Genomic DNA, 21803 nt, shown 5'->3' with positions numbered 1-21803 from the left:
TCTTGAAGATATTTTCTAATTTCTCTCTCATGAGGAGGGAGGATATAGTACAATAGATTGACTAATTGGTTAGTGTTTTTACTGATAACAATTTTGTTTATGATTTCTTAAGTGATTAAAACATGTCACTGTTACAAAGTCCTTAACAAAATGCTGAAAAATATGTATTAGAATGACTCCAATTGAATTGGCAAAAAGGGGAAATGATAGTAGTCACAAACCACAGTTGGGTCACCTGCTACTGTCCTCCCTTCCACTGGTATACTGTTATGTTCAGCTCATAGTGTCCCCTGCTACTGTCCTCCCTTCCACTGGTATACTGTTATGTTCAGCTCATAGTGTCTCCTGCTACTGTCCTCCCTTCCATTGGTATACTGTCATGTTCAGCTCTGTCTCCTGCTACTGTCCTCCCTTCCATTGGTATACTGTCATGTTCAGCTCTGTATCCTGCTACTGTCCTCCCTTCCATTGGTATACTGTCATGTTCAGCTCTGTCTCCTGCTACTGTCCTCCCTTCCATTGGTATACTGTCATGTTCAGCTCTGTCTCCTGCTACTGTCCTCCCTTCCATTGGTATACTGTCTTGTTCAGCTCAGTGTCTCCTGCTACTGTCCTCCCTTCCATTGGTATACTGTCATGTTCAGCTCTGTCTCCTGCTACTGTCCTCCCTTCCATTGGTATACTGTCATGTTCAGCTCTGTCTCCTGCTACTGTCCTCCCTTCCATTGGTATACTGTCATGTTCAGCTCTGTCTCCTGCTACTGTCCTCCCTTCCATTGGTATACTGTCATGTTCAGCTCTGTCTCCTGCTACTGTCCTCCCTTCCATTGGTATACTGTCATGTTCAGCTCTGTCTCCTGCTACTGTCCTCCCTTCCACTGGTATACTATTATGTTCAGCTCATAGTGTCTCCTGCTTCTGTCCTCCCTTCCACTGGTATACTGTTATGTTCAGCTCATAGTGTCTCCTGCTACTGTCCTCCCTTCCATTGGTATACTGTTCAGCTCAGTGTCTCCTGCTACTGTCCTCCCTTCCATTGGTATACTGTCATGTTCAGCTCTGTCTCCTGCTACTGTCCTCCCTTCCATTGGTATACTGTTCAGCTCAGTGTCTCCTGCTACTGTCCTCCCTTCCATTGGTATACTGTCATGTTCAGCTCTGTCTCCTGCTACTGTCCTCCCTTCCACTGGTATACTATTATGTTCAGCTCATAGTGTCTCCTGCTTCTGTCCTCCCTTCCACTGGTATACTGTTATGTTCAGCTCATAGTGTCTCCTGCTACTGTCCTCCCTTCCATTGGTATACTGTTCAGCTCAGTGTCTCCAGCATCCTCCCTTCCATTGGTATACTGTCATGTTCAGCTCTGTCTCCTGCTACTGTCCTCCCTTCCATTGGTATACTGTTATGTTCAGCTCAGTGTCTCCTGCTACTGTCCTCCCTTCCATTGGTATACTGTCATGTTCAGCTCTGTATCCTGCTACTGTCCTCCCTTCCATTGGTATACTGTTCAGCTCAGTGTCTCCTGCTACTGTCCTCCCTTCCATTGGTATACTGTCATGTTCAGCTCTGTATCCTGCTACTGTCCTCCCTTCCATTGGTATACTGTTATGTTCAGCTCATAATTGTGAAGCAGTCTGGACAACCCCTTCCTCTCTCTCTCCGGTTAATGTCTCCTCTCCTGTCTCTTACCAACACCTATCCATTAGCCCCCTCTTTTCATTTACTGTAACCACTGCTTTCTCAACCACTGGTCGTTGAAATGTAGATATCTGCTTCACAAGTTTGGACAGTACAGTAAAGTATAGGTCAGTACTGTAGTTTAGTATCACATTACTATGCAGAACAGTAGAGCACACTAGAGTAGAGTGCAGTATAATGTACTGTATTGTGCTGTGCTTTACTGTAATGTCCAATACTTGTGAAACAGACATCTATGATCGGTTCAGATTAGATCCGGTCCATAGAGCCCTGCACAGGTGTGAATTTTAAGCCCCACCCGTGCCCGTGACGTTCAGGCCCTACCCTATTGCTTCTGACAAGTTTAAAGCCCGGCCCGAAACCCCTAATCAGAAATAACTTCCTCTGTTAGTAAATCCATGATCTGCTCCTCTCTGTCTGTCACTCGCTCCCCGCGCGCAGCTCGCTCTGCGGATGGCCGCTCCGAGTGTCCATGGCAACGGCTCTGATTTGGGACATGAGAGAGCTGTTAGCTACTTTGTCACTCGAAACTCCGACAAAACTTAAGGAACATAATTATTTTCTGTTAAATAATCTCTCCTGTTTTATATTTGAGAAGGTTGAAGCACTTCTGACAATTTTATAATCTTAGTTAGATATGACTGTACTGCGCAGCAGAGCATGAGCAAATGGCTCAGCTTCAAAATGTTAATGATGGATTTTGTGATATCCGAGCCCATCCCATACCGTAGTTATTGATGAAAAGCATGCATTACATGGCCCTAACCCGATGTATAATGTTGGGGCCTGTCGGGCTCGGGTCGGGTGGCAAAGCTCTTCCGGGCTGTAACAACCATATTTGGTTTTGTGTGTGTGTGTGTGTGGGGGGGGGGGGGGCATTACAATAATTGACAATTCGTAGAATAATACCCAAACTTGCTAAGGAGGATATTTGTGTACCTATTCAGGATACCTTACAATGAATACATCACATATCCATAATTATGTATTTCTGTATAGTACAGATCAAGGAACCATGATGTCATTCTGTTATCAGGTGTTAATCCACTTCACTTACTGTAGTTCAGTAACCAAAATTACATTTTAACTTAAGGTGTCATATCATAACTGACAACCCATTCTTTCTGCAGACTTCTTTGAATCTTAATTTAGAATAGATATTTAAGAGGTTTTTTTGACAACTTGGTCACCCCAAAAATATTTTACCTCCATTCTGTTATGAAACTATATCTGCGCTGTTCTTCAAGTAAATGTGTTTGTCAAATTGTCGGTGGAATGTGTTGAAAGTAGTCCATGTTTATAGAAATGTATGGTTTAACTTTGCAATCCATGGTTTTTGTTTGGCATACATTTTATGGTGAAAAATCTGAGTCTCATCGTCATTTTATTACCATGGAATGGCCCACAATTGACCTCTGTATCTAGGACAATGTCACTCGGCTATGAATGGGAACGATGCCCTACAGCAATGCACCCCTAAACACGTGAACAAAACACGTGAACTGAATGCACAAGCATCTGTAATAATAACCTCAAAGACTTGGGCCCTGTAACATTTTTTCTGTGTTCGTCCCCTACCAGTCTGACTCTGTTGTGTAAGCACTGGCTGGTGTGGAGGCAGGCTGGTGTGAGGCTGCAGGTGTGGGCGCTGCAAGCCCAGAGGGCAGCCCTCCACTGGGACCACAGGCAGCAGAGTCGGGCCTACGCCTTGTGGAAAGCTGCCTGGGTCACGGCACGTCTGGCCACTGAACAGCACAGGTAAAGGGACAGTTATTGATAGTAGTTTGTGTAAGTCTTCCATGCTGACCAAACTGCTTGCATAACGTGTGCGAGCATTACAAAATAAATGTACACAAACCATGTTATTCAATCATTGCATCTAAACTGCTCGCGATCGTCTGCGTTGCCAGGGGCTAAAATAGGTGGTTCTATTTGTGACGCTTTGCAAGTACCCCATCTCCCACTTGGTTATTAGGAGCATATACCCGCGTGGTTGATTGAAAGATGAACTGAGGTCCACACTCCAGTCCAGTTGGTGGTGATAATGCCCTTTAAAGTTAGTTGCCAACCGCCATATAAAGTCCAAAGTAAGAGAGATTACTAGAAACTAACTTGGTTTACCCTTTTATCTGTGGATGAATTGTCAGAGTAGAGGACCTACGTCCTCTACGTTTCAAACAACCCAATATTTTTATCCCAGGATAAATTAGCTAGCAACAGCAAGTTAGCTAGCTAAATTGCCATGAATGTTGAATGCTTTTCGACCTGTCCCCAAATTAATATAGTTAGTTCAGAGTTCGTTTTGGTATTTCAACCTGAGTGTCCTGATCACGTCTGTGGATGGACAAAATCTACATGCACGCGATGGTGGACGCGCGCGCGCCCGGTCTAGTCAGCATGTTAGGCCTTGATTCAATCAGATCAAACTTGTAAACATGGCTGCATGGGATCTCTCTTAATGCCACTAAGTGCAGCCAATGGCAATGCCCGCTTTAGGTATAATGCCAGGAGCCGCTTGTGGATTTGACAGCTCTAACGCAGTTCCACCTCAGAAACCGCCAAAACAACCGCTATGCAGATGTCGGCTAATTGGATCTGATTTTAATAGAGCCCTTAGTGGATCCTGAGGGGATACAGTTATATTTAACTCTTCAGTTGTATATATTCCAACTTCAATCCCATGGCACTGTGTGGTCATCTTCTCTGAGTTTAGCCTAGTGTTGTTGTCTGTTCAGGAGGATACAATGTTCATGTAGAAATGTTTTGTGTAGATCAGGTATGAGTGTTTGTCAAGTAAAACTGTGAGTCATGTCAGCTCTACACATTATATTTCTAACTGCAACGATAAGAACATTCTGTTAAATTGAACACACCCCTGCTCTTACACAGGGCGTGCTGCCTAGCTGCAGCCTGGAGCGTGTGGGCGGCCCAGGCTACACAGAGGGAGGAGGAGCGATCTGCTAGGGCCAATCAGAGTGCTGGCTTCCACAGGAGGAGCCTACTGCAGCACAGCCTTCTGCTGTGGCTAGAGAGAGCAGAGCAGAGAAGACGACAGAGGGATAGGCTGCAACGCATCGTCAGGTCATAACCCTACTAGTGCGGCCAAATAGTGATGGCCATAGGGTTATGTTACAGTTGTGATGGTCTTGTAGTCACTAAATTGCCTTGCTACAATGGACCAGGAGACAAACTGAAATTCAGTTTATTTTCAAATGGAAATGGCCCATTAACATTCTATGAGGATCTTTCAGTTTATGTCCTCAACTGATATACTGAACAAAAATATAAACGCAACAATTCATGATTTCACTGAGTTACATTTCATATAAGGACATCAGTCAATTGAAATAAATTCATTAGGCCCTAATCTATGGATTTCACAGCACTGGGCAGGGGCGCAGCCGTGTGTGGGCCTGGGAGGACATAGGCCCACCCTCTGGGGAGCCAGGCCCAGCCAATCAGAATGAGTTTTCCCCCACAAAAGGGCTTTATTACAGACATAAATAATCCTCAGTTTCATCAGCTGTCCGGGGGGGCTGGTCTCAGACGATCCCGCAGGTGAAGAAGCCAGATGTAGAGGTCCTGGCATTGGTATACATGGTCTGCGGTTGTCAGGCTGATTGGACGTACTGCCAAATTCTTTAAAACAACATTGGAGGTGGCTTATGGTAGAGAAATGAACATTAAATTCTCTGCCAACAGCTCTGGTTGACATTCCTGCAATCATCATACCAATTGCATGCTCCCTCAACTTGAGACATGTGTGACAACTGCATATTTTAGTGGCCTTTTATGATCATGCTGTTTAATCAACTTCTTATGCCACACCTGTCAGGTGAATTAATTATATTGGCAAAGGAGAAATGCTCACTATCATGGATGTAAACAAATTTGTGCACAAAATTTGAGAGAAATAAGCTTTTTCTGGGATCTTTAATTTCAGCTCATGAAACATGGGACCAACACTTTACATGTTGCATTGATATTTTTGTTCAGTAATTGATCCTATCCTTCTATGTATAGGATTGACATTTGAATACCTCAAACTCAACAATATTAACACACACTGTACAGATCCAAGAATAATGATCTCATCTCTCCCTCCTGCTTTCTTTCTCCCTCCCCCTCTCTCTGTCGGTCTGTCTCCATATGACTACCACACACACATGCACACAGGAGGGTTGCCCAGCGCTGGCGCGAGCACACACACGGAGCCCGGTTGCAGCGCGTGTGTGTCGAGGCCGAACAGGTGCTCTCCAGACAAATTTTAGCAGGCAAGTGGTGTGTGTGTGCCAGTGAGCCCTCCTCTTAAGTCGTACCCTGACTTCAAACAAACACACGACAGCCTTGTATATATCCAAGTCCCAACTCTCACACTGACTGGCATAGTGCCTCCCTCTACCTCTACAACATGCCGATTATCTTCTCCTGCTAGACCAGTGGTTCCAGCACATGGGGTCAGGTTTTTATCTTCAAATGGGTATAGAATACAACATGTTAGTGTCTACTAATGGCCTTTTACCCTATTAGAATGAGCTTTCATGTCATTGTGTTGGGACAGCCTTCGGGACCTAAAATTGAGTGAATATGAACAGTCTTAACTGGGGAATATCATTTTTCCAAGTGGTGTCCCCTGCATTTTCTAGTGTCAATTTGGGGTTGTGTGCAAAAAAGGTTTGGAAACGCCTGTGCTAAACAGCTGGCATTCACACATTAAATAGTTCCTTTTGATATGTGCTAGCTAGTAGTGCCAGAGCTGTCGGTCTGTTTTCCTCGTCGAGTCTTTGGGTTTCAAACCTGTCTGGCGCTAGCATGCACAGAAGTGACACAATTTTTGGCCAGCGGCTAATGAAGTGTCTATTAGAGTCATTGGGATGATGAATGTCTTTTGGCCTCATCTCCTCTCACCAGTGGCCTTTGGGAGGTGGCACCAGGAGTTTGCCCGGGCAGACTGCGGGCACAGACTGGTGCAGAGGTGGCACCACCTGCTGGAGTGGAGGAGGCTGCAGGAGGCGTTTACATCCTGGAACCGCAGGGTCCTGGTCAGGAGAGGGGCCCTAGAGATACAGGAGAGAAGGCAACGGGCACAGCTCTCACAGTCAGTCTATGGAGCACAGATAAATAGACAAATGATATCATATGAAATGTCTCCATTTTGACTCAAGTGTGCTCCAGTTAGTTTTGAGTGTGCCTTCAGAGTTTAACATTGATCAACATTGTTTGACCCCATCTCAGCATCCTGCGTGGCTGGCGGGGTGTGGCCGAGCGCAGGGCGGCGTGCGTGTGTTACTGCAGCGAGAGGAATGATCGGATGGCCGCACACACCCTGCAGAGCTGGAGGAGAGCCACAGCGCTACGGTCCCGACACACACGCCTCCTCACACACCTGCTGGAGAGGAGGAGGACACAGGCGCTGACCCTAGGGACACTGACAGGTTGGCCTGGCATCTTAACTTCAATGAAACCTTCTGTCATTCACTTCTTCTTTCCCATAAATCCTCCAGGGAAGGCAAACCCTCAATGCTCGGCGAGCTACTGGGTGTACAGGCTTTAAGCTCCAGAGCAGGACTGCAGCAAAAGCCTGTACGCCCGGCAGTTCTTCATGAATTCCATGGCTGTTAAAGTGCAAATGTGTGCTAAATCTCACATGTTGTAGGGAATATGAGGCCGAGTGAGGCGGTGACGCCAAGGTTGTATGGTGGTGCCAGGCTCATCACATTGGAGGAGTTGTGTGACAACCTGCAGCTCCAGACAAGCCTTCACTCCTGGAGGAGGGAGAAGAGCAAGCTCCAGCTAGCCAGGTAGCTATCACCACACTGCTGCTCTCTCGTCTTGGACTCTTTTCCCCCCCACTTACTTGCTTTGGAGTATACTTAAACTGCTCTGTCTCCACTTTCCATCCCTCTCACTCCCCACCTGTCTCAGACTGTACTGTGTGGCCCGGGCAAGGGAGCAGGTGAGATTGGCGCTGCAGCGTTGGCATGAGCTGGCGTGGGATTCCCAGGCCTGCAGGGTGCACAGGTTCAGGACTAGACTGGCAGCGCTGGAATCCTCTTCCTCTGGGTTCGGCAGCACCTCTCCCCTCTCCCTGAAGCTTGCTGTGGCAGAGCATAACATCAGCACGGAGCTCAGCGATTGGTCAAACAGCTCCTCTTCAGCACAGATGGACAGAGGACACCCCCTACTGGCCTCATCCCCATTGGAAAGTCTCAAGACCTGGTCAGTCTGTTGAATATACACACACACACTGTTTGAAAGGGAGGTGGTGAGTGTTAGAGTATGACTGATGCAAACATTGTGTAACCCTGCTTCAAGGCCTTTTGCTCTCTTCTCCACAAAGCTTCCAGGTCGAGAACCATGTTGATTTTGCAGAGGGTGACCTAACCTTCTGCCTCTCGCATCAAAGTCTCCCAGATCACAAGAGCTCACCCAGATTAAAGGTATTTCATCCTGCGTTTGTATAATCTCCACACATTCTTGCATCCTTTATCAAAACATACAATAATGCCAAAAGTTTAAAAGAATATCCATCTTCTCTCTACACCCCTTACCTCCCATCTCTCTTTGTCAGGGTGTCATGAGGAGTGTGGTGGGCCGGATGCTACGTCCCTCCCTCAGTGTGGCCTTCTCTCAGTGGAGGGACTATGTCAGAGTCGGCAGGGAGCAGCGACGCCTCATGGGCCTGATGGCAGATGTCCGCAGACGGGCCAAGCTTGGCACCGCCCTCAGCCTGTGGAGGAGACACACCCAGAGCCTCAGCACCGCAGCCATACAGATGGTCAGTATTATATCATTAATATTAAGCCTTATTCTACCAGGGAGGCTGAAATTAGCTCCCTACCCTTTCCTCTTTTGATGTTTTTACATTTTGTAAGGGTACCGTACACAATTTTGGCCACGATTTAGCTGTCTCAGACAAGTTTGAGATCGGAGACAAAATCCCCATGTCGTTGCCTACTCGGGGCGCGCGGCCGTCACCGACGCTTGTTTAATGTGAACCGGTCAGAGACGCAGTCTGAGGGCTACCTCTCCCATATTTGAGCCGTCCCGGACATCATGATATTTTCAAAAATGTTGGATTTTTATCGGCACAAAATCTCCAATGCTCTTGTAGTGTGAGATGTACAACGACAAGCTTTGAGAATGGTGATCTGCAATCGCCAATGACGTTGTTTCGCATCACCCAGAATGTGTAGACTCTTGAGCAGGAGCGATGTCTACTACTTGCCTACTAGTATGCATTTGTAATTGCCTTTAATCAAAGCATCAAATCGTTACAGCTCTGAAGTTCACAAGCAATGCTATTCAATTCAACATTTATTGGCTAGGTATTTCAACTCTGTATGGCAAGCGTGAATGTCTGACTGAAAATGTTTCATGAGGCTGCTTTGAGCCACAGCTCGTTCTAGCTACACAATCTAATCACATAATTGTTTTTGCGTGGTGGTATCGAGAATGATCACGGCCAAGTGAAGAATCTTGTGTGTGACGTCCCCGTCTGTGCCGCATCGTTTCGGTTGTGCACCACTACGTTGGCAAGACAAAAAAGTACAGGAAAGATGGTTGTTTAATGTGAGAGGCTCAGCGATGTTAAGATTTTGAAAGACGTGTAGTGTCCACCCAGCATAAGGGGTGTAGTGTCCACCCAGCATAAGGGGTGTAGTGTCCACCCAGCATAAGGGGTGTAGTGGTGGAGATTCCTTCATATTCAAATTGTATTGGTGGCGTACACATTTTTTTGTTGCGGGTGTATCGAATTGCTTATGTTACTAGCTCCAACAGTGCAGTAATACCTATAAGGCTGCGTTGAGACTGACCCAAGCCCAGCTCAGTTAATGCCTACCATTGTGTCGCTGAGTTGTCCGTAATGCTTCAGAAAATGTACATCCCTGGGGCAATGGTAGACACAAAGTAAGTGTGAGTAACCTAGTTCATGTCCCTCTAACTGCCTCTGCTGATCCTACAGCTATTGTATGCATTAATCGTGTGCATATGAACTAGAATTTATACTGTTAGCATTGTAGCTGTGTGCAGCTCACCCTGCAATAACATAAATAACATGAGCATGTTATGTTCTGCTAAGCTTCCCAGTAAAGCAATGAAAACAAGCAAGCATCCCAGAAAAGTGATAAAAAAAATAGCTCACGTTAAGAAACAAGGTTCAAGAAATCAATAAAACTTGCTAGTAACAGGTGACATTCATATTCTATCTCTGAAACTGACTTCGATAATAACTTTGATACAGTGGTAGCAATACATGATAACATCTACAGAAAAGACAGAAATGCCAATGGTGTTGCTGTTTATATTCAGAACCACATTCCTGTAAATCCTAGAGAGGATCTAATGTTAAGTATTGTTGATGTAATATGGCTACAGGTTTTGCCTCAATTAAAGCCCATTCTTGTGGGAAGCTGCTATAGACCACCAAGTACTAACAGTCAGTATCTGGATAACATGTGTGAAATGTTTGATAATGTATGTGATATCAACAGAGGTCTATTTTCTATATTTTAAATATTGACTGGCTATCACCAGGCTGCCCACTCAGGAAAACTTCAAACTGTAACCAGTGCCTGCAACCTGATTCAGGTTATCAGTCAACCTAACAGCGTAGTTAAACAGCACAGGAATTAAATCATCAACGGGTATTGATCACATCTTTACTAATGCTGAAGAAATTTGCTTTAAAGCAGCATCCAAATCCATAGGAAGTAGTGATCACAATATAATAGCCATATCTAGGAAATCCAAAGTTCCAATGGCTGGGCCTATTATAGTGAATAAGAGGTCATACAATACGTTTTTTGTAGTGATTCTGATGTTGATGATGTAAAGAATATGTGTTGGTCAGTGGTGTGTAATGAGGAGCAACCAGACGCTGCACTTGACACATTTATGAAATTGCTTATCCCAGTTACTAATAAGCAATGCACCCATTAAGAAAATTACTGTAAAAACATGAATCCCCGTGGATGGATGAGGAATTGAAAAATGGTATGGTTGAGCAAAAAAAAGCAAAAGGAATGGCAAATAAGTCTGGCTGCTCAACCGATTTGCAAACATACTGCAAATTGAAAAATCCTGTGACTAAACTGAATAAAAACAAGAAAGTATAATATGAAACAAACATGAATGATAGTTCAAAGGTTTTGTGCACCTTACACCTTACATGCAAAAAGGCACTCAGCTCCATTCATTGAATCGGATGGCTCATTCATCACAAAACACATTGATATTGCCAATTACTTTTATGATTTTTGTTCATTGGCAAGATTATCAAACTTATGCATGACATGCCAGCAACAAACGGTGACACTTCACATCCAAGTATAAATTATGAAAGACTGGTATTGTAATTTTTAATTCCATAAAGTGTGGAAGAGGTGTTAAAAATTGTCTATCAACAATGACAAGCCAACGGGGTCTGACAACCTGGATGGAAAATGACTGAGGATAATAGCGGATGATATTGCCACTCCTATTTGCCATATCTTCAATCTAAACCTACTAGAAAGTGTGTGCCCTCAGGCCTAGAGGGAAGCTAAAGTAATTCCGATACCCAAGAACAGTATAGCCCCCTTTACTGGCTCAAATAGCCAACCAATCAGCCTTTTACCAACAGTTTAATAAAGTTTTGGAAAAAAATTGTGTTTCACCAGTTACAATGCTATTTTACTGTAAACAAATTGACAACCAACTTTCAGCATGCTTGTAGGGAAGGACTACTGTTCAGTCGTGTGGTCAGGTGCCACAGAGGGTCCTCGGAAAATTACAACTGTCTTAGAACAGGTCAGCACGGCTGGCCCTGAAATGAACATGAGAGCTAATGTTAACAATATTCATGTCAATCTCTCATGGCTCAAAGTGGAGGAGAGATTGACTTCATCACTACTTGTTTTTGTAAAAAGTATTGACATGTTGAATGCACCGAGCTGTCTGTCTAAACTACTAGCACACAGCTCGGACACCCAGACATGCCACAAGAGGTCTCTTCACTGTCCCCAAGTTCAGAACAGACTATGGGAGGTGCACAGTACTACATAGAGCCATGGAACTCTATTCCACATCAGGTAACTGATGCAGCAGTTGAATCAGATTTAAAAAACAGATAAAAATACACCTTATTGAACAGCGGGGACTGTGAAGAGACACACACAGGCACAGACACACTCTTACACAACACATAAGACACACGTTCACACAGATTTTGTATTGTAGATATGTGGTAGTAGAGTAGTGGCCTGAGGGAACACACTTAATGTGTTGTGAAAAATGTAATATTTTTAATTGTATATAACTCCCTTAATGTTGCTGGACCTCAGGAAGAGTAATGGGGATCCTTAATAAATACAAATACTTAACAAAACAATACACACACATTCCCCAAAATAAAGGAATGAAGAAATATAGAATTATTAGAGCGATCTCAAGGATCCGGAATATAAATGTATATGATGGTGTATATTGACATTATGGACAGCATAAGAATAGAAAGGTGTGTACAGCAGAAGTTATAAAGGATGAGCCTGGATTAGAATACAGTATATACATATGGAGTGGGTAAAACGGTATGTAAACATTATTAATGTGACCAGTGTTTGACTATGTACATAGGGCAGCAGTCTCTAAGATGTAGGGTTGAGTACCGGGTGGTAGCCGGATAGTAACAGTGACTAAAGTTCAGAGAGGGGTACTGGGCGGAGGCCGGCTAGTGGGGAATTTTTAACAGTCTGGAGATATAAGCTGTTTTTCAGTCTCTCGGTCCCAGCTTTGATGCACCTGTATCGTCTCCGCCCTCTAGATGGTATCAGGGTGAACAGGCCATGGCTCGGGTGGCTGAAGTTCTTGATAATCTTGTTGTCTGTGTGGATGGACCATTTCAGGTTGTCCGTGACGTGCACGCCGAGGAACTTAAGCTTTTCACCCTCTCCACTGCGGGCCCGTCTATGTGGATGGGGGTATGCTCCCTCGGCTGTCTCCTGAAGTTCACGATCAGCGTAGCTATTCCCTCCAAGGCAATCAAACAAGCTAAGCGTCAGTATAGAGACAAAGTAGAGTCACAATTCAACGGCTCAGACACAAGAGGTATGTGGCAGGGTCTACAGTCAATCACGGATTACAAAAAGAAAACCAGCCCCGTCTCGGACCAGGATGTCTTGCTCCCAGGCAGACTAAATAACTTTTTTGCCCGCTTTGAGGACAATACAGTGCCACTGACACGGCCTGCAACCAAAACCTGCGGACTCTCCTTCACTGCAGCCGACGTGAGTAAAACATTTAAACGTGTTAACCCTTGCAAGGCTGCAGGCCCAGACGGCATCCCCAGCCGCGCCCTCAGAGCATGCGCAGACCAGCTGGCTGGTGTGTTTACGGAAATATTCAATCAATCCTTATCCTAGTCTGCTGTTCCCACATGCTTCAAGAGGGCCAAAATTGTCCCTGTTCCCAAGAAAGCTAAGGTAACTGAGCTAAACGACTACCGCCCCCCCGTAGCACTCACTTCCATCATCATGAAGTGCTTTGAGAGACTAGTCAAGGGCCATATCACCTCCACCCTACCTGACACCCCAGACCCAATCCAATTTGCTTACCGCCCAAATAGATCCACAGATGATGCAATCTCAACCCCACTGCACACTGCCCTAACCCATCTGGACAAGAGGAATACCTATGTGAGAATGCTGTTCATCGACTACAGCTCAGCATTTAACACCATAGTACCCTCCAAACTCTTCATCAAGCTCGAGACCCGGGGTCTCGACCCGCCCTGCGCAACTGGGTACTGGACTTCCTGATGACCCGCCCCAGGTGGTGAGGGTAGGTAACAACATCTCCACCCCGCTGATCCTCAACACTGGGGCCCCACAAGGGTGTGTTCTGAGCCCTCTCCTGTACTCCCTGTTCACCCACGACTGCGTGGCCATGCACGCCTCCAACTCAATCATCAAGTTTGCGAACGACACTACAGTGGTAGGCTTGATTACCAACAACGACGAGACAGCCTACAGGGAGGAGGTGAGGGCCCTCGGAATGTGGTGTCGGGAAAATAACCTCACACTCAAAGTCAACAAAACAAAGGAGATGATTGTGGACTTCAGGAAACAGCAGAGGGAGCACCCCCCTATCCACATCGATGGGACAGTAGTGGAGAGGGTAGTAAGTTAAGTTCCTCGATGTACACATCACGGACAAACTGAATTGGTCCACCCACACAGACAGCGTCGTGAAGAAGGCGCAGCAGCGCCTCTTCAACCTCAGGAGGCTGAAGAAATTTGTCTTGTCACCAAAAGCACTCACAAACTTCTACAGATGCACAATCGAGAGCATCCTGTCGGGCTGTATCACCGCCTGGTACAGCAACTGCTCCGCCCACAACTGTAAGGCTCTCCAGAGGGTAGTGAGGTCTGCACAACGCATCACCGGGGGCAAACTACCTGCCCTTCAGGACACCTACACCACCCGATGTCACAGGAAGGCCATAAAGATCATCAAGGACAACAACCACCCGAGCCACTGCCTGTTCACCCCGCTATCATCCAGAAGGCGAGGTCAGTACAGGTGCATTAAAGCAGGGACCGAGAGACTGAAAAACAGCTTCTATCTCAAGGACATCAGACTGTTAAACAGCCACCACTAACATTGAGTGGCTGCTGCCAACATACTGACTCAACTCCAGCCACTTATGTGGCTGTAATGTGAATTGATGTAAAATATATCACTAGCCACTTTAAAAACAATGCTACTTAATATAATGTTTACATACCCTACATTACTCATCTCATATGTACAGTGGGGCAAAAAAGTATTTAGTCAGCCACCAATTGTGTAAGTTACCCCCACTTAAAAAGATGAGAGAGGCCTGTAATTTTCATCATAGGTACACTTCAACTATGACAGACAAAATGAGGAGAAAAAATCCAGAAAATCACATTGTAAGATTTTTAATGCATTTATTTACAAATTATGGTGGAAAATGAGTATTCCCCCCTCTGTTAGAGCGCTATTCAAGTTGTAGTGGGTCTAGGGCAAGTGCCAAACTCATTCCATAGAGGGCCGAGTGTCTGCGGGTTTTCGCTTCTCCCTTGGACTTGATTGATGAATTAAGGTCACTAATTAGTTAAGAACTCCCACTAAGGCGTTACCCCTCACCTGGTTGTCTAGGTCTTAATTGAAAGGGAAAACCAAAAACCTGCAGACACTAGGCCCTCCATAGAATGAGTTTGACATCCCTGGTCAAGGGTGTCGGGTAAGGTGGAGGTGATATGATCCTTAACTAGCCTCTCAAAGCACTTCATGTTGATGGAAGTGAGTGCTACGGGGCGATAGTCAGTTACCTTCGCTTTCTTGGGTACAGGAACAACGGTGGACATCTTGAAGCAAGTGGGGAAAACCGACTTGGATAGGGCAAGATTGAATATGTCCGTAAACACTCCAGCTTGCTGGTCTGCACGTGCTCTGAGGACGGGGCTACGGATGCTGTCTAGGCCGGCAGCCTTGCAAGGGTTAACACGCTTAAGTGTCTTACTCACGTCAGCCACAGAGAACGAGAGCTCAGTCCTTGTGAGTGGCGGTGGCCCGCAACGGCGGCACTGTTTTCCTCGAAGCGGGCACAGAAGGTATAAGAAGCTTGTCCGGGAGCAAGGCGTCAGTGTACACGACGTGGCTGGTTTTCCCCTTTTTATAATCTGTGATTGTCTGGAGTCCTTGCGTCTTGTGACTGAGCCGTTGAATTGCGACTCCACTTTGTCTCTGTACTGATGTTTTGCCGGTTTGATTGCCTTACGAAGGGCATATTGCTTCCATCTAACAGATCTGCCAACATCGAAGGGATAGGACCAACTGGAAGGGATAGGAAGTGGATTTGGTTCGGCAGAAAGTCAACATGTGTGCCAGTATTCTCGGTCACCTGTCTCATGTACTCCCTGCTTCACACAGGAAACTGCAATTCTGACTTTCTCTGTGGCTCACTGGAGAAGGGTGGTCGCTCAAAGGTCAAAGGTCACCCTGCAGAGGATGGCCGACGACTTCCACACCACGGCAGTCCTCAGGAGCTGCTTCTTAACATGGGAGAAAAAGGTAGGGAGTCGAAGTACAACTGCCTCTCCTCCAAGTGTGCACTTGTACACTACCCTCAAGGAATTTACTGGTGTAGGGAATATGATGGAAATCCCATCAGTCCATGCTTACACCAATCCAATGCTGGTATATAACCATACCTTCAAGTATCAATTTTTTAAGGTAGTTAAAATGTTTACTTTGGGGAGAAGGGAGAGAAGAGCAAGTGGGCTAGAGTGAGATATACATTTTCATAATTTACTTTTCTTCGTCCAGTGACATCCAAAAATGCAGACCATTACTGAGCATAAACACAACCAATCATTTCTCAGCTAGGAAAAAAAGACAAATGTTGGAACATTTTTACTCACATGGATTTATCCTCCAATAATTTCTAAAAACATTTTTTAATAAGGGTAGCCCTTCTGCTAATGGTATTATGGGTTAATAACATCCTCTCTCTCTCTTAGCGGACGTTGATTAGAGTAAGGCCAGACCCGGAGGCCCGGGCCCAGCTGGTGAAGAGGGCGGTGTGGCTGCGGAGGAGAGGAGAGAGACAGAGGACCCACAGCACCTTCACCCTCTGGACAGCACGCCTCAGACAAAGCCAGGCCGTCACCGCCTTCTACACACACACCACGCTCACCAGGTTGTGTGACAGAGAATATATATACACTGCTCAAAAAAATAAAGGGAACACTAAAATAACACATCCTAGATCTGAATGAATGAAATATTCTTATTAAATACTTTTTTCTTTACATAGTTGAATGTGCTGAACACAAAATCACAAAAATTATCAATGGAAATCAAATTTATCAACCCATGGAGGTCTGGATTTGGAGTCACACTCAAAATTAAAGTGGAAAACCACACTACAGGCTGATCCATAATATGTAATAATATGTAATATCCTTAAAACAAGTCAAAATGATGCTCAGTAGTGTGTGTGGCCTCCACGTGCCTGTATGAGCTCCCTACAGCGCCTGGGCATGCTCCTGATGAGGTGGCAGATGGTCTCCTGAGGGATCCCCTCCCAGACCTGGACTAAAGCATCCGCCAACTCCTGGTGAGTCTGTGGTCCCCCACCTGTGGAGGTCGGGCCCTCATACCACCCTCATGGAGTCTGTTTCTGACCGTTTGAGCAGACACATGCACATTTGTGGCCTACTGGAGGTCATTTTGCAGGGCTCTGGCAGTGCTCCTCCTGCTCCTCCTTACACAAAGGCGGAGGTAGCAGTCCTTCTGCTGGGTTGTTGCCCTCCTACGGCCTCCTCCACGTCTCCTGATGTACTGGCCTGTCTCCTGGTAGCGCCTCCATGCTCTGGACACTACGCTGACAGACACAGCAACCCTTCTTGCCACAGCTCGCATTGATGTGCCATCCTGGATGAGCTGCACTACCTGAGCCACTTGTGTGGGTTGTAGACTCCGTCTCATGCTACCACTACAGTGAAAGCACTGCCAGCATTCAAAAGTGACCAAAACATCAGCCAGGAAGCATAGGAACTGAGAAGTGGTCTGAGGTCCCCACCTGCAGAACCACTCCTTCATTTGGGGGTGTCTTGCTAATTGCCTAACATTTCCACCTGTTGTCTATTCCATTTGCACAACAGCATGTGAAATGTATTGTCAATCAGTGTTGCTTCTTAAGTGGACAGTTTGATTTCACAGAAGTGTGATTGACTTGAAGTTACATTGTGTTGTTTATGTGTTCCCTTTATTTTTCTGAGCAGTGTGTGTGTGTGTGTGTGTATATTTTATACAAACAAAACACTATTTTCAAAGGTATAGGGGATGAAGAGAAATACAGGCAATGCTGTAGATGCTCCTGTAGTTTCATTAGCAACATTTTGACCACAAAGGGAATTTTGTTTAAGTTTCACTTCTCCTATGTGGGATTTTATTGGATGTGTGCACATTACTTACCATAGGATTTCTCCTGACCAGTACCAAATCCCTTCTTTCCCTTCCCTACATGTTTGTGTAGGGTGTTTACGGCGTGGGAGCAATGTGTCCACTCCCAGAGGGAGATGAGCGCTCTAGCCTGGGCCCACCTCCACCAGAGGCTGCTTGGCCAAGCCCTGGCCCACTGGAGGGGGTCTGCCACCCGCAGCCTTGAGTTCCGCAGGAGAGGCCAGGAGAGACTGGCGCTGGGGGCCAGACAGAATCTGCAGCGCTGGAGAGATCATACCCACAGTGGGTCTCGCTTAGTAATCCAGGGGCCTGTTCAGGGGGATTTAACGTTCCAGAGCATTCAAATCGAAATGTATTGAGTAGGAATAATTCATGTCTGTCAGATATAATAGAGAATCTTGTCAGCTCTTCATTCTATTTCAACAAAAGCGTTTACATTTCTCTGAATACACCCATTTTTCCTGGTCGATTCCTGGTAGAGAGTGAATGCACACTTTTGTTCTAGCCCAGCCCTAACACACCGGAGTCAACTGACCCACTAACCACCAAGCCCTTGATCAGTTGTTCTGTTAGGGCTTGGCTATAACAAAACTGTGGTCCTGGGTGTCCCCCAGGAATGGGTTGAGAAACACTGTTGTATCAGCCACTGTACAAGGGGGGATAGTTTTACAAGCAACTCCACTTTTCAAACATGCCATACACTTCATGTAAGCAAAATATACACTTGGAACAGAACTTGGCATTGCCACATTAAATCCCCAGTGCAGTCAATTTAGTTTATCCTGTGTTTTGTATCATTATTGTACAGCAGCTGATGAAACTAACACTGTGGTTTCTCCAAAGGGATGTGTGAGCTGAGACAGCTACTGGGTCAGTATGTGGAGAGTGAGAGAAGGGCAGCGAAGAGGAGAGCTCTACACACCTGGGTCCAGGCCACTGTGAATGTCAGGAAAGCCCAAGACGTACACCAGCAGGCTTTCATGAGCAGGTCAGTGGCAGTTGGGGACATGTTCAATCTGCAATGTAACTGAACCTTTCACTGCAGGGGCCCGGGGCACTTATTTATAAAGCGTCTCAGAGTAGGAGTGATCACCGTGTATGATCATATCAATATTGCAGTCTACTTTTAGCTGTTTGTATGGTAAGGTATGTGATCGGGCTGTGACGGTCATGTAATTTTGGATCAGTAATTTGCCAGCCAAATGGCGGTCTCTGTAATAACTGTTTAAATAGCCCCAAAAAAGGGTGTTGCCTGTGCTGCTTCTGCACCTTTCTGTGTGTCTGTGGAAAAGTTAAAGAATACTTTACCCATTTTTCACTAAATTAAATATTGGTTTAATTATACCTACAGAACATGTTTGGTCAAATCTTGATCAATCTTCCCATCTTTCCTATCCAACCCCAATGACAATCATATTTTCCATCAATATGCAAATAGCCTTTGCACTTGCATGTCTCACTGTAAACCAGTGGTAGTCAGGGCCTCATTACTGACGGGCCCTCAACCTATTATTATTTCTGATGGGAAGGCCTCCAACGAAAACTTACTTCGGGACCCAAAAGGCTAAAGCTGGCCATGCTCAGATAGCATATGAACATGGTATAAGCCATGGCAAAATGTGAAGAAAAGCAGGAAATTTGCTTTAAAACTGGAAACTTTCTTCATGGCAAAATGTGTCAAATATAAGTTATCAATGTTAGTAATTCCGTAGCTCGCAAGCGGCTCTCAGGAACATAATTGTCACCTTGTGAAAATGAAACATTTTAGTAGGGGTCCTCGCCCAGGGGCTCATAATATTTGTGGGTCCATGACATTAAAAAGTTTGAAAACCTCCGTGTTAAAACACCTTGCAGAAACTTTCTAAACCGCGCAAATGCCTGGCCGTCCTGACTTGCAAGGTTTTTATAGTCAACTGAAACGAATCATGAAAAACCATTTAAACTTAAATAAAATAATGAATATACCATACTGAAACTAACTAAAATAAAAATCCATCATGAAATATCTTTAGCAAAAATCACAATTGTCACAATTGCAGGCACCATAGTTTCTCTCTGTGGGCATGTAATATTAAAACAATGGAGGATTTTTACACACATAACTAAACTTTTCACAGTAGCTGGACAAAGACCCAATTTAAAGGGAAAGAATGTCCACTCACCGTTCTACTGCTCCCAAATAGGCCTATGATTTCTGAACATATTTGGAACCATCTTACAGTTAACATCGCAGTCACACATCTCCAGAAGTTCCATTGCATGCACTCTATGGACGTTGCAGCCTTAACCAGGAAGTTGAATCATTCTAATAAGATTGGATGGAAAAACGAATTAAATGGAAAAACAAGCAGTTGCTTTTTAAACAGCAATAAATACATGTAATGATGTCATTAAATCAGCAAGATAAGAAGACAGGCATTGCTGTTGAACCAGCCTTCGTTATAGTAGGCCGAAGGGTTTTGAACATATGAAATGGAAAACAAGCAGTTGTTGCAGATAACTAAATACCAGGTTCACCGGTATTCACCAATGTTCTCATCTCTCGTTTCATTATGGGCATGGACACGTAACCAACGTGTCAGCTCGGTTCACCGGTATTCACCAATGTTCTCATCTCTCGTTTCATTATGGGCATGGACACGTAACCAACATGTGTCAGCTCAGTTCACCGGTATTCACCAATGTTCTCATCTCTCGTTTCATTATGGGCATGGACACGTAACCAACATGTGTCAGCTCGGTTCACCGGTATTCACCAATGTTCTCATCTCTCGTTTCATTATGGGCATGGACACGTAACCAACATGTGTCAGCTCGGTTCACCGGTATTCACCAATGTTCTCATCTCTCGTTTCATTATGGGCATGGACACGTAACCAACATGTGTCAGCTCGGTTCACCGGTATTCACCAATGTTCTCATCTCTCGTTTCATTATGGGCATGGACACGTAACCAACATGTGTCAGCTCGGTTCACCGGTATTCACCAATGTTCTCATCTCTCGTTTCATTATGGGCATGGACACGTAGCCAACGTGTCAGCTCGGGTTCACCGGTATTCACCAATGTTCTCATCTCTCGTTTCATTATGGGCATGGACACGTAGCCAACATGTGTCAGCTCAGTTTTACTCCTCTCAAACTTTATATTTGAATCGCTTTGGTGATTAAGAGTTATTTCCAAATCGGTCTCAGGAGCCAAACCCTTACTTGACAGTCTTGACTACGCTATTGCATTGGACAGGACAAAAAAAAGCCTTAATTGAGAGGGGAGGCTGTGCTTGGTTTTTACCCCCCCAAAAACATGTTTCTAAATACCGAGTATACATGCACCAAAAGCACATTAGGCTATTCATTTTCATATGGGCAGTGTGTGTTACGGCTGGATTTGCTGAGTTTCCGCTGTCAACATTCATGCCATAACCAACTGCGTTACTGCTAAAACCAGCTTTTGGTTGGTCTTAAATATCCCTAACAGCGCTGCGGATCATGTTTAAGGACACACCTAAAATATTTCCACCCCTCCCATCTGAGCGCAAGCGTGCGGATTATAAAACAGGTAAATTGCTGAACCTGGCATTACATGCTGACCAGACCACTCGCATGATGATTTTGCCACCCACACCAGACGCGATCAAGGACACTCAGGTTGAAATATCAAAATGAACTTGCAAGTGTCACAAATAGAGTCAAGTTCCATTTTAGCACCTGGCAACGCAGACGTGCCCGAGCAGTGTGGGTGCAATGATTGAATAACATGTATGTGTACATTTATTTTGCAACGCTTGTGGTGTGGTCAGCATGTACAGCGTGCATGTTGATTTTGTCCACCCACACCAGACATGATCAAAACTCGCAGGTTGAAATATCAAAACGAACTTTGAACTAACTAGATTAATTTGGGGACACGTGGAAAAGCATTAAACATTTATGGCAATTAAGCTTAATAGCTAATTTGTCCTGGGATATAAACATTGGGTTGTTATTTTACATGAAATGTACAAGGTCCTCTAGTCCGACAATTCATCCACAGATAAAAGGGTAAACCAAGTTAGTTTCTAGTAATCTCTCTTCCTTTGGACTTTATATGGCGGTTGGCAACCTACTTTAAGGTGCATTACCACCATCAAC

At 45.1% G+C, this 21803-nt stretch overlaps 1 protein-coding gene across 1 annotated transcript in view; it reads left to right on the top strand.

Moving 5' to 3' along the window:
• The window catches only part of LOC139367298 (uncharacterized), a 75321-nt gene that overhangs the window by 687 nt on the left and 52831 nt on the right, over positions 1-21803 (top strand). Inside the window, exons 2-13 of the mRNA XM_071105522.1 lie at positions 3280-3456; positions 4588-4779; positions 6623-6796; positions 6934-7133; positions 7355-7499; positions 7624-7917; positions 8039-8138; positions 8270-8476; positions 15637-15777; positions 16227-16405; positions 17747-17955; positions 18517-18661. Of these exons, the coding sequence (XP_070961623.1) occupies positions 3280-3456; positions 4588-4779; positions 6623-6796; positions 6934-7133; positions 7355-7499; positions 7624-7917; positions 8039-8138; positions 8270-8476; positions 15637-15777; positions 16227-16405; positions 17747-17955; positions 18517-18661 (2163 nt within the window). The remainder of the gene's footprint in view (positions 1-3279; positions 3457-4587; positions 4780-6622; positions 6797-6933; positions 7134-7354; positions 7500-7623; positions 7918-8038; positions 8139-8269; positions 8477-15636; positions 15778-16226; positions 16406-17746; positions 17956-18516; positions 18662-21803) is intronic.

Source organism: Oncorhynchus clarkii, chromosome 16 (assembly GCF_045791955.1).
Source record: "Oncorhynchus clarkii lewisi isolate Uvic-CL-2024 chromosome 16, UVic_Ocla_1.0, whole genome shotgun sequence".
Taxonomy (NCBI): domain Eukaryota; kingdom Metazoa; phylum Chordata; class Actinopteri; order Salmoniformes; family Salmonidae; genus Oncorhynchus; species Oncorhynchus clarkii.
Note: the sequence above shows the minus strand (reverse complement) of the source record. Positions and strands in the feature narration are given on the sequence as shown.